Source organism: Corvus kubaryi, unplaced genomic scaffold (genome assembly GCF_017639235.1).
Source record: "Corvus kubaryi isolate FWS band 111438036 unplaced genomic scaffold, C.kubaryi_AGA036_p1.0 37256, whole genome shotgun sequence".
Classification (NCBI taxonomy): Eukaryota; Metazoa; Chordata; class Aves; order Passeriformes; family Corvidae; genus Corvus; species Corvus kubaryi.
In genome coordinates, this window is record NW_024581076.1 from 7518077 (window position 1) to 7530236 (window position 12160).

The 12160-nt window shown below is 38.4% G+C and overlaps 1 protein-coding gene across 3 annotated transcripts in view; it reads right to left on the reverse strand.

Annotated features, from left to right (window-relative positions):
- The window catches only part of MICU2 (mitochondrial calcium uptake 2), a 142435-nt gene that overhangs the window by 34429 nt on the left and 95846 nt on the right, over window positions 1-12160 (reverse strand). For all 3 annotated transcript variants that reach the window (XR_006015339.1, XR_006015338.1, XM_042023954.1), the window contains exons 3-5: window positions 6628-6659; window positions 6440-6515; window positions 1744-1791 (exon numbers count right to left, since the gene is read on the reverse strand). Coding sequence is in view for 1 of the 3 variants with exons in the window: in XM_042023954.1 (XP_041879888.1) it covers window positions 1744-1791; window positions 6440-6515; window positions 6628-6659 (156 nt within the window). In the remaining 2 variants the exon portion in view is untranslated. The remainder of the gene's footprint in view (window positions 1-1743; window positions 1792-6439; window positions 6516-6627; window positions 6660-12160) is intronic.

Sequence of the window (12160 nt, forward strand, 5' to 3'; positions counted from 1 at the left end):
TGCCTTGTTTTTGCAGTTCAATACATTCCTATATAAATTCTGTGAAAAATAATGTTACTTGATTGTCTGGAGAAGTGGAACAACTTGCTCTGATACTGCTTCAATTTTCTAATTGTTTCAGCCAACAATTCAGCATGAATTCACTTTCAGCTGCCATAAATTTCTGAAGAAATAGAATCTTTGGCACCTCTTCCTGCAACTTTTACGTATTCTTCTGAAGTTATAATTTGGCTGTCATGGTTGTCCTTTTTTAACATAAATCCATCTTTTTTGAGTTGCAACAAATATTTGAAAATCAGTATCCTAAATGGGCTAAACTCCTGTCTCTGATTTTAAAAGCCACTTGAACACACAGTGTAACTCATGTTCAAGCAGTGTGTAGCATGGGACAGTCACCACTGCTGAAGCAGTGTATTTGTACATTAAATCTTAATGCATATATAAACATACACATACTGTGTACTAGCTGAAGTTGCCAAAGAGATTACCCACCCTTCGTGCTGCGTAACAGGAACTAATGCAGTTCTGCTGAGAAATGAGGTAAGCTGCAGAAGGGCCCCTTGAACTGTGCAAGAGGTGTGTACTGATGGAAGGCTGGACATACTCTCTCCACTCTTTGGAGACCAATGTTACTTGTTCATACTACACCATGAGAGGGTGGATTTCCAGAGCAAGGAAAACTTGTCAACTTATTTAAGCCCCAGCCACAGACCTTGCAGCCATGGAAGTGATGAGGGTCACGTGAGGGTCATCCCTCTACAGTCTGTCAGGAAAGAAGTGACTGCTTCCTTCTTTCCTTTCCCCATCCACTGATACAATAAATCTATTATGCCTGGCTTTTTCCCTTGCTGAAAAAGTTAGACCTGTATAAGTCAGTCAAACAAGACTACATGTGGACAATTCCATGGACATGCATATGGACCACTTCTAGGGGTCTTGCCATGTAATGCTCACTGACACATCTCGAATCTTGGTGTTTTTCAGCATCACCTACAGATCAGAACAAAACAGGGGGTGACAAGCATGGCAGTAAGTAAGTACTAGACAATCCCAGATTAATTCCATACACAAAACCAAAAAATGCCTGTTGCTTGTAGAGAAAGCAAGTACCAAATAAAGGTTGTTTTAAAATAAAGCGCCTGAGAGAAAAAGGAAGGAAGCAAAGGAGGGGGACAGAAATACATGTACAGTACTGGGAGGAAATAAAGTCAAAAGGAACATAGGATAAAGAAAAAGGACTTAAAAGTCAGACAAAAAGACACTGAAGAATTCTGCTGTTTCTGTATTGCATGCATTGCATATGTGAACACGAGAAAAATGGGCAATGACCTGTGAGACACTACAGCCGTTTTTCACACCACTGCATGAGCTATATTGCTAATGTCTCATTGTCCAAAATGACTAAAACTGCTGTCCAGAAGAAAAATTATTTCTCTTCCCATCCAGTTCTTCTTCCCCTTATTATGTGGTTCTGTAACCAATATCCCCCCCTCTCAAAGTATTTCAAAAGACTTTTCTGATCCCATGTTGCAGCGAGTACCATGATTTTTGAAGTATTGCTATGGACCAATGATGACACTGATATCCATTTACAGTAATGCATTATCACTCTATATACAATAGTTTTTTATGTTTTACTATAATGCAGAAATTTAGAAGCAAAAAGGTATCAGAAAAAAGTTCTTGGTGAGCTGTTAGTAGCTGAGTATTTGTGCCTATGTATTTTAAATATATAATACTTACTCGTAAGAATTGTCAGCAAAAACAGATATTCTGCATAAGATATCAACCCTGAAAAAAAAGTTAAAGAATTACTTGTGGAAAAACCCAAAAACTTACAGCAAGATTTGAAAGATTAAATCTGACAAATATTAAAAATGTAGTTTGACATTACATTAAATACATTTATTAAAATAAGCCAGGTTACTATATAATTAATTTTTCACTTCTGTTTTTAATACTCTGAAGGCAAAATTCCCTAACCCAAGACTCATCAATGTCCATGTCTAACCAAGAAAGTAAGGTTTATTTGGTATTAACGAAAGGCCTACACTAAATCTTTGGATTCTCACTGAAAACATTCAATGTTTATATAAAAGGCAAATAAATTAAATGAGCTTTGTCACATTTAGTACCTGGGAGGAGAACTACTCTAACATTACCCTGAAGGATCAAAGTCCTCCATCCTTTGGCAGGCTCGCAAAAGGCGGAGAATAGCTTCCCTCTAATTCTCAAGGGAACATGGCAACACGCAAAGCTGCCAAGCTGCTAGATTGTGCTGATAGTACTGCTGGGCCTTGTGCCAAGAGGAGGCTTCTTTTTTTTTTTTTAAATAGGAACATGTCCTTTCTACAAGGTGAAAGTATTTCCCCCCCTTTTGAAGGAAAATTCCAGTGTTTTCTTTTGAAATACCGCCTTAAGTGAAAAGCCTGAACAAACACAAAGATGTGATAGCGTCAAAATAGAGTGTGCAAGCTAAAGATAGAGAGTGCAGAATGAGGGTGGCTAAACAACAGAATCTGAACCATCTGCCCTGCAATAATGTTTGGGGAAAAAAATGTAAAGGGCTTTTTTATAAATCACTTTTCAAAATAACTGAGCTACTTTTAACTTGTGAGCTAAACATTGTATAATGCTGAAGCTGCTTAAAATAATGAAGTTCAAACATGCCTATCTGTGCAAAGATAAACTATTTTTGTAATTTATATTTAGTTAATTGATAGATAAGGAATCCACTTAAGCTTCAGTGATAAACAATTAACTGCTGATAAACTACTATGCAGAAGCAACAGCATTTGTATTTGACCTCAGATAGTGACTTAACACTTCTAAGTACCAGAGCTCAGAAATATTAAATTGCTAAATGCAAGAATCTGAAAATCAAAGCAAGTCTTAGTGAAAGGGAGGTCTAATGCTGATCCTGTTGCCAACTCACTCTGGTTCCATATCTCAGCTTTCCTCTCCATCAAAATAGGGCTATTTACCCGATTATCCTACAAGAATTGTGTAAACCAGCACAGTACTACAATCATACAATACACTGTGGAAATAAAAAATACTTTCAGCTCAAAGACTTAGTCTTGCTTACAAGTTTAAGCACTTCTGCCATTGCAAGAATGCAAATTATTATTTTCATTGCTGTAAAACTTGAAATGGTATTCTTAGATGAAACATCTAGGTTTTCTACAAGTTCAAAACCAAATAAACAGAGAAAGAACTCCTGCCTCATCTTTTTTAGCTTATATGCCAAAGACAAGATTTAAAAAAAAAAAAAAGGGTAGAAACTAATACGTGGAGAAAAGAATTCAAGCAAATAGTGTGATAAGTAGTGATCAAGATTCCTAATTTTGCTTTGTGTGTGACACAGCAAAAGAATGTTTAAGGGAAGAATATAAAAGAAGACAAGGAGGCAACTTTCCAGGTCTGTATAGAAAACACCTCCCAGTCAATGACTGCAGTTGTGTCAGCACAAAGATCCCTGACTGAAAATGTAACCACCAAGCAATGAAGGACAGCATCACTGGGCAAGGAGAAGTGGAAGTCTGCCTCTTGGCTACCTTGAGATGCTCTGCACAGGGATAGTCTAATGAAGACCTGGAAGCTGAAGACAAGAGGCTTATGCTAGGTAAAACAGAACCACGAGAGCCCAGTGTGGGGATACAAAATAAGAGATGACACAGTCCAAGAAGTTGTGAAAGAAAAACATGTTTATTAAAGCTTTTGGATGGATATTAACATGGCAGATTATGGCTGTTAAAGTCTGAGAAAAAATAAAGTTGTAATAATTGAGATACAAAATACTGAGCCCCTGGAGAATTTTAGCTTTATAGATAGACAGGGATCATTATACCTTATAAAATTTTGCAGAAAGAATCTGCAAAATTTTTACGGAGATGGTAGGATGTGAAGAAAAGGTCAGTTTAAAGATAACACCCTGCTGACTGGCTCAAGGGAGAAGCACTTGAAGAGGGCTGGAAAGAGGAGCCTTGCAAGAGATGGCAGGAGTGAGACACAGACTCTTTTTGTCATCCTACTGTAATCAGATTGAAAAGTTGCTATAGTGAAATTGGTAAAAAGGTAAATATAATAAAAATATGTAGAAATATTCTGGATTGCTCTTTAAAACCTGACTCAATGCTTTAAAGAAAACTCACAGCCTGATCGATATTTTCTGGAAAACTGATTGTACTAAAATAATTTATCCTAAGATTTTTGAATTTGTGGACTATTTCCATTAAAAAACATATTTTAATTTAATTGTCATTTTACTACGTGCAGTGAGTGGCCAATTTACCTCATCCATAAAGTAAATTAAATATTTTTGTAATTTTCTTTTTTATTTTACAGCAATCATTACAAAGGTACTCAAATTAAAAGATTTAATGCAGCAAACTTAAAAAACCCAAAATAAAACAACCCACTGAAAATTAAATTCATATCCAAGCAAAATTTAAAGACAAAAGCTTCACACACTGTTGAATGACTCAGCATACTTGCAGCCAAGAATGTGCATTGGCAAAATACTGTCGCATTTTCTAAAGCTAAAGGAACCTCGCCTATCCCTCCCTAGAAATATCTGTCCTCAAACTTACCAGCAAATGCTGACAGTACAATATTCTTATTTCTGAATAAATCATAAGTATACCTACAAAATACGACACAAATTTTAAAACTGCCCACTAGAAGGCAGAATCCCCTAGCATTATGTTTTACAGACTGGACTGATGGCAGTTTTTCCTCTCCTTGACATATAAATAACAAATTGAAGATAGTTAAAATAACCTCAGCTAAACGGTTAGATGGGGTAGATTCATTATTCTGGTACTTGTAAAAGCATAAATATTTTCATTTTTAAACTGTGATAATAATGCATCTCAAAGCAAAAGCATCAAAGTCACTAAACAGGCACCATGACCAAAAATTGTAAAAACTCTAAGTGTTGCGGGGACATATGGATGACTGCACTGAATGTTCCTGCATCATCTCAAACTCCTACCTGACCTCTGAAGGACAGGGATTCGGACACACAGTGCTAAGCAAGGGCAGATCTTCGCCAGAATGCAGAAGACGCCACCTCTGAGAGTATCACTGAGCCCACTTCCTGCCAAGCACTCAAATGGGAAAGGTGCAGTAAGAGGAGGCTGCACTGATTTGCTGTTTTCAAATTCTCTTGCTGGATTCCCAGTTTTCCCAGGCAGCATGGTCTGGGGATTTGCATCACTAGAAAAAGAAAGGCTCTAAAAAAGCAGGTATAGAGAGACAATATCCAAGAATTCAAGACTGGGAATACTTTAAACCCAATCCTGGGAAGCCTGTGATGATTAGTACTTTGAAAAGGCAGGGAATGACAATTTAGTATGAAATCCAGCCTTCCCTAGGATAGGAAAGAATTGTTAACTTGTTCAGAGATGTTTCAGGGCTTCTGGGGTAGGCTGGGGCTTTCAGGAGTGGACTGACAAGCAAGGCACTCATCTGGAGACTCTTGCAGGTCTGCACAAGGATGCAAGAAATGAAATGCAGGCAGAAGAGGCTGTGAGGCTGAACGGAAGGTGAAATACCACAGGCTGAGATCAAGGGCTGCTCTCTTGGCATAAGCTGCCAGCTGTGTCTGAGGATCTGCTGTGCATGGAGAAAGCATGGCTCATGCCTGCCAAGGAACTGCAGCAGTGCAACAGCAGCTTTATTTTCCAGAAATGTCCATGTGATAAGGGATTCAGGCTGAACTGTATGATACAGAAAGTTTGTGAATAGGTGCTGTTGGTCTTTCTCATTAGTTTGGGAATTTTGGTCTTTGTTACTGTGAAATGGTTAATTGCTCATCTATTTGGTTTTCTTGATCCTCTTGTTTCTTTTCTCTCTTTATGTTAATGAGATGTTTATTTGGTGTTCTTTAATTCCCTGTTGTTACACTAACAATATTCCAGCTCTTAGTTTTCTCTTTATGTAGTCCAATACAAAGTGGAAATGCTGGGTGAAAAGAAAACAAAGCACATCAACACTGTGAAGGGTTGCAGAGCTCCTGAAGAGGGAGAAGTAAGTTCAACTGCTCTTGGAATCGGGGATACCACTTAAGGCAGCTAGGTACAAATTTTATTTTTATTCTTAGTTTCTATGCATTTAAGTTATATAGAGAAACAGTCAGGTTATTAACAAAAAGTCCTTAAAGTCCATTTTGTGTTCAAGTCATCCCTTTAGCACCTTTCTCTTCCAAGTAGGCTTTTCAGTTTCTTTCATGTCTCCTCCTGCACCTCAGAAGGCTTTCAATTCCCAGCCCTTTTACTCTCTCTTGCGTAACTGAGAGATTTGCCAAGGAGGCAGCCACTGGATAGATGGAGAAGAAGTAAAATCCATGCAAACGTCTTTAAAAATACATTTGACCCATACCATATAATGAGATAAAAAGCAAGACGTATTTTTCAGTATCAAAAGTGCTCATTACCTTTATCACCAAGCTCTCTAAAAAAGGTTGGTCCTGGTTTAGCTTTGGCAACATACAGCAGTGCAGCATCTACCTCCTTCAAAGACACAAACAAGAAAATATAAAGCCAGTTTTGAAAGAGACTTAATCACTTCAGTAACAGAAAGAATGCAAGTTCTTTTGAAGAAGGAAAGGAACATTTTGCTTACCTTTTTTGTCAGTTTCTTGGCTGAGGCTTTGCCTATAATAAAAAAAAAATCGTCATCATTCAATAACAAACTGACTTTAAACTTTGATCAGGTTCTGTGGCATTTCTTCAGAATTTTATGGGAAAATGCTGAGTAATATGAAACAGAATATTTTGCAACAGACAGTTTGTTTCTAATTCCCATAACGATCATGAAAGGACAAGACTTAAAAATAATATGAGCAATCTGTTCAAATGTTCTCTCAGCCTAGATTAAACCTCAGCCCACTTTCATTTCAACGACCAATTTACTAGTATGACTTTGCATACTGCGAGCTACAAATGTCACACAGATTCCAAAGCAAGACTACACAGTAAAAAACAACTGTAGTATTTACAAAGGGATTTCCAGGCACACATGATGATCCTTGAAGTGCAGGTTGAGAATGTGAAAGCTAAGAAATACTAAAAAGAAAAAAGAAGACAATTAAAATGTTGATGTTTCTATTAAGCAGAAGTAAATTGAACAACTCTGCTTTCTGAAAGAGCATAAGACAAAAATCACGCAAACTCCTAAGTGTTTCTTAGCAGGTTCAAGTCTATACACTTGAATAGAGGAGCCACTGGCAGCAGTATAGGTTGTGCTCCTGTGTAAATCACATGTTTAAGGAGCTGCAGTGTATCAAGGGTGGAACACTCCAGCTGGTTAGGAAGGGATCACAGAAACCCGGTGGTCACGGACCCGCAGGAGCTGTGCTCCATTCCTTCTCAGTCTATCTCCTCAGCATTTCTCCTCATACAATTCTCCAAACCCTGTTGTCCTTCACTCTTACCACTCTCAGCCGATCACTCTCTTCCTTCACTACCATTTCCTCTGGATTCCAGCCAGCCATTCCTGCCTATTTATTCACACTGAGTAAGCACAAGCTGAGCCACTTGGACTTGCTCTGCAGACTGGTGCCCCTGTGTGCAGCAGCCTGCTTTGCTAAATGCTCAGTCTCCAAGGTTACTTTGCTGCTTCACAGGCATTTTGCATCCAAAGGGTCACCAGTGTAGCACCACTATCTGGAAATGGACATGATGGAGGCAGCCTGGTGGGCAGTTGTCAACAAACATCTACCAAGCATTTCCACAGGCCCATAATTTGGCCAGACGGAGGTGCTTTGTCAGTAAAACAGCGAATTTCCACAGTGCTGGCAAATGGCATGCCCAGCTGCAAGGGGTCTCCACTGGCAACTTTTGGCTTGGAACATCTCAACTAGCAACAGCTCATTTTTCAGCACAGGCAAAACAGTGCCCTGGCCTCTGCTGCCTGTTTTGCTGATAAATTCCTCTCCCCACACCCCCTCCCCCAAATCAGCCTAAGGCAGACACCTGGCACATAACATTTCAACACAAATGTTTAAGTTTGACAAAAGTTATAAGCAACTAAAATGAGGCTTTTAATACTGGAGTGTTGAGTGACCCCAGCAACAGGTGTTGCCAGTACCACCTGTTACTGTGGATGAATACATTTTTGTGCAATGCCTATACATACATTTACACCCATACACACATATATATAAAGCTCCATAGGTAGATACCTCCTAAGTCAAACAACGTATGAAATCCTCTACTTTGCCTCATTTGAGACAAAAGAAGTCAGACTAATAACAGTCTGGGAGAAGAAGCAACAATAGCTACATTCAGTAAGGCTGAGTCCTGAGCAGTGTGGTGTAACACCACAGTTACATCTAACACCATTCCCTGCTGCAGAGCATTTTCATGAATGGCTGTTTAGCAAATTAAATGATTTAGAGCTCAGCTTTGAAATGTCGCTGCTTCTGTACGGCATGTTTCAATATGAAACTATACTTCAGCTGCTCTTCTGGCCCTGGCAGACCCATCTAATGACCAGTCTTACAGAAGGGAATGAGTCAGGCTGTAGGTCTGTGAAAAACAGTATCTGTATGGCTTATTGCTCTGAAAAAAGGGAAAAACCACCCTGCAATGTTTTTCCCTGTACACACTCCTTGTACTCGCTGTCTGCACTGAAGCCAGCCATAAACCCTTATTTAGTTAAGAGTAACTCTATTCATTCCAGTCTCCTGATGATTCCAAGAACATCACATCTGGAATGGCATCTGATACCACAGCAGTGCACTGGAGAGTAGCCTTCTGCCAGCATCCAGAAGGATGATGAAGGGAGACAAGCTGAACTCTGCGAGCTGGAACAGCAAAGGCATGGATAATTGGTGCAAGGTAAGGAGAAAGCACTGGGAGCTACAGCTGAGACAATAGTTGGCTGAGTTTGTGAGGCTCTACACTTGGTTAAGTCTCTGTTTCCCGTCTTTGCGTTGCATTCAGCGCAACAATGCTGAAACTCTTTAGCTACACCGTTTTTTGGGGAACAACATATCCACATTGAGAATTACCCTATTGTGATAAAAATTAAGAAAGGGAAGGGAAGTCTGTTGTAGATGTATGGGCTCTCTTTTCACCAGCCAGCAGTCACAACTGCAGCTGCCTAGAGCTCACAGAAATGGCTGTGACAGCCATCAATATCTGCTGTCTTGCATTCAGCCACAGTCACTCTCCAGAGGATGTTTAAGGTGCTGACATGTTGACTGATGTTTTTCAGAGGTAACAATGACACTGAGATGCTCATGCTATCCTTGCATGGGTGAAAGGACTGGTGGGGGAAAAGAAGTCTTTGCTGAGTGGCAGAAGAGGGAGAGAAGAGTCCCATCACCCCAGGACGTGGTGAGAGGCAGCACCAGCTGGGTCAGAATTGGTCCTTGCAGCGACTGGATGAGAGGCAGCTGCTACAGTACGACAGGAAAAAAGGCAGGAGGGAAAGGGACAGATTGACAGAGAAACCAAGAGATTTCTACTCTTCAAAGCAGTAAATACACCAAAGTAATAAACGGTGAAGTGTTTTAACGGTGCTCTTCTCACATGAGCAGATGCCTGGAAGCATGTGTACTGAAGGGTAGGAATTTTTTGGAAAAAACACCCTGACACTTGGGACAGTAGTGTTATCTTTCATACTGGGATTTGTGTAAGGTGTTAGAATACAACCTTATAATAATATAATCATTTAAACTGTAGAATGAATTTCTTCCAATAATTATTTGTATGTTTTCTAAGAATTAAATCTAGTTATATTTTATTGGTACTGTCACCATATAAAACCATGTGTGAAGACTGAAACCCCTGTTTTCACTTGGAAACTTTAGCTACTCTTATTGTAGCACTCATAATATTCCTTAAATGATAATTTAGCTCTTGGTACGTATTTTCTCCATTTATTTACTTTCTAACAGTGAGATCTCTTTAAACACCAACAAGGAAATCTCTATTAATATCAAATGTGCAGCCTTCTGAAGAATCAGGTCTTTTAAGACCCTGTCTAAAATAATTAGGAGAAGGTTAACTCCTCTCTGCAGAAGATGCACTGCAAAGGTTTGAACAGTTTGCTTAGCCAGTTTGTACACTGAAGAAAAAAAGTGCCTCTTCCTTCCTATGGATTAAATATTGATGCTGTCATTCTTCACACATGAATACAAATACATCAGGATCTAAGTCTCTCTCTGAGGAATACAGGCAACAGATATAATTATTAGGGACTATTTAATCTAATAAGTAAAAGATCTGTATGATTCAATTATCTATGGTTTTATTCTTTTACCTTAATAGATTCCTACTAATCGGAAAATTAATGACACACTACAAAACTTGCTTGTAGTAGTTAGAGTCTTACTTAGATGTGAAAAAAAGAAACTTGGAATTTTTATTGTTTTGAACTTGAATAAATGAGATTTTTTTTTTTTTCCCTACAGACCTGTCACAACTATGATGGAATTCTTGCTTAAAGGACAGTGAGCATTTTCAAGGGTTTCTACATATTTTACAGATGCCATCATCTAATTTTCACCATCTATTGCATATCCATGAAACAATGAGGTACAGATGCACTTTTCACGGACAAAAAGGCATTTTAGCTTTTTAAGTTGGATGAATACCGAGTCTACTTATAAACACACAAGTTCTGTGCTGTTAGCCAAGAAAGTTAGTTGACAACTGTAATTAAGAAAACAATGCCAAGAGAGCTCCATCAGTCTCAATTTGCCCTTGGCAAACCAGGGTATTTTGTCACTTATGTTTCTTACAATAGAAGTGTTTCCATCATCTATCATTTTTTACACTAAGATGTAGAAAGGACCTGACAGCAATGTTAGGATTACTGTTAGGAAAGGGCTGAATTAAACAAGGCTGAACTTGCACACACAGTAACACCCATTTACACCTGTAGAGCTAAGGAATGGCTTAGATGTGACAAAAGATGTTTAGATTCAAAGAATGAACAAAACCACTAAGATCAACAATTCTAACAACAATAATCAAAGGACAAAGCAAAAGTAGTTCCCACTATTTTCAAGAAAACATGTCTGCAAGATTGCTTTATTTCTGTAATATGGAAATTTAAATTAAATTTTAAATCAATCTTTCTCCACAGCCTGAACTTCAAGTGTGAACAGTATAAATTAGGTATCTTTTCCTAGAAGAAGAAACTCCAGCCTCTTTTATCAGTAAAGTCACTAAGATGGTTTGACCCGAATCCCTTTTTAGCTCCATTTCAAACAGCCACAATTACAAACAAAAATAAAAGAAAAACTGACCTCCCAGCTTTTTAATTCTGGATGGCATTTACTGCTATCTTTGCTGAATATTGACAGGTTCAAGGTCATACTGAGGTACTATAAAACTATTTGGTTTTTCATGAAAAATTAGGATGAGAACAGCATTAAATATATTCACAATTGAAATAAACTCTCATTCTGTGAGTGCAACAAAGCTTTTAAACTAGATGGGATTTCAGCACTGTCCGAATCGGAGGATCAAGGCATTTTAAAAACCACACCCACTGTATGCAGCTCATGCTGTGGCCTTTACAGCAGAGCCCACCCTGCAGCCTTGCCTGCCATGGGAACAAGAATGTGTATTTCTTCCTTATAACTGGCTGCCAGCTTTCACACAAGCTGAACTCTGAGAATCCTGCACCAGTGAGCTGGGTTAGATAAGAATTGTGTATGTTGATTTCCTTGGGGAGATGCTGTTAAAATTTCTGTTTAAATTAGCTTGAAATGGAAGATCTTTGAAATTCAATAGCTTGTATTTCATTCTCAGCTCTCTTAGATAATTTTAATTAAACTGGACAAGGATGTTATATTAACAAAGTGTGCCTTTTTTACCCACCTTATTTTTGTTCTCATTCTTTAAAGCTCTTCTGTGCATTTATAAAGTACTTACTGCTAACGAAACCAATAAAGGAAAAAATTCAAGCTAGTAATTGGTTCTTTAAGGCCTCCTTTTGAAGTACTGGTGATATTGGAGATAAATTAAGGATAGCAAAAAAATTTAAGGCTTTTGGAAAGCATGACAAACCAAGTGGTCAGATTGCTATGCTGGCTCCTGGCAAACCAATATCTGAATAATAAATGAGCATGCAATTTAAATGAATTAAGAATCTACTTCAGCTAGAAAGCTTTTACTGAACTACTGCATTGCTCCAT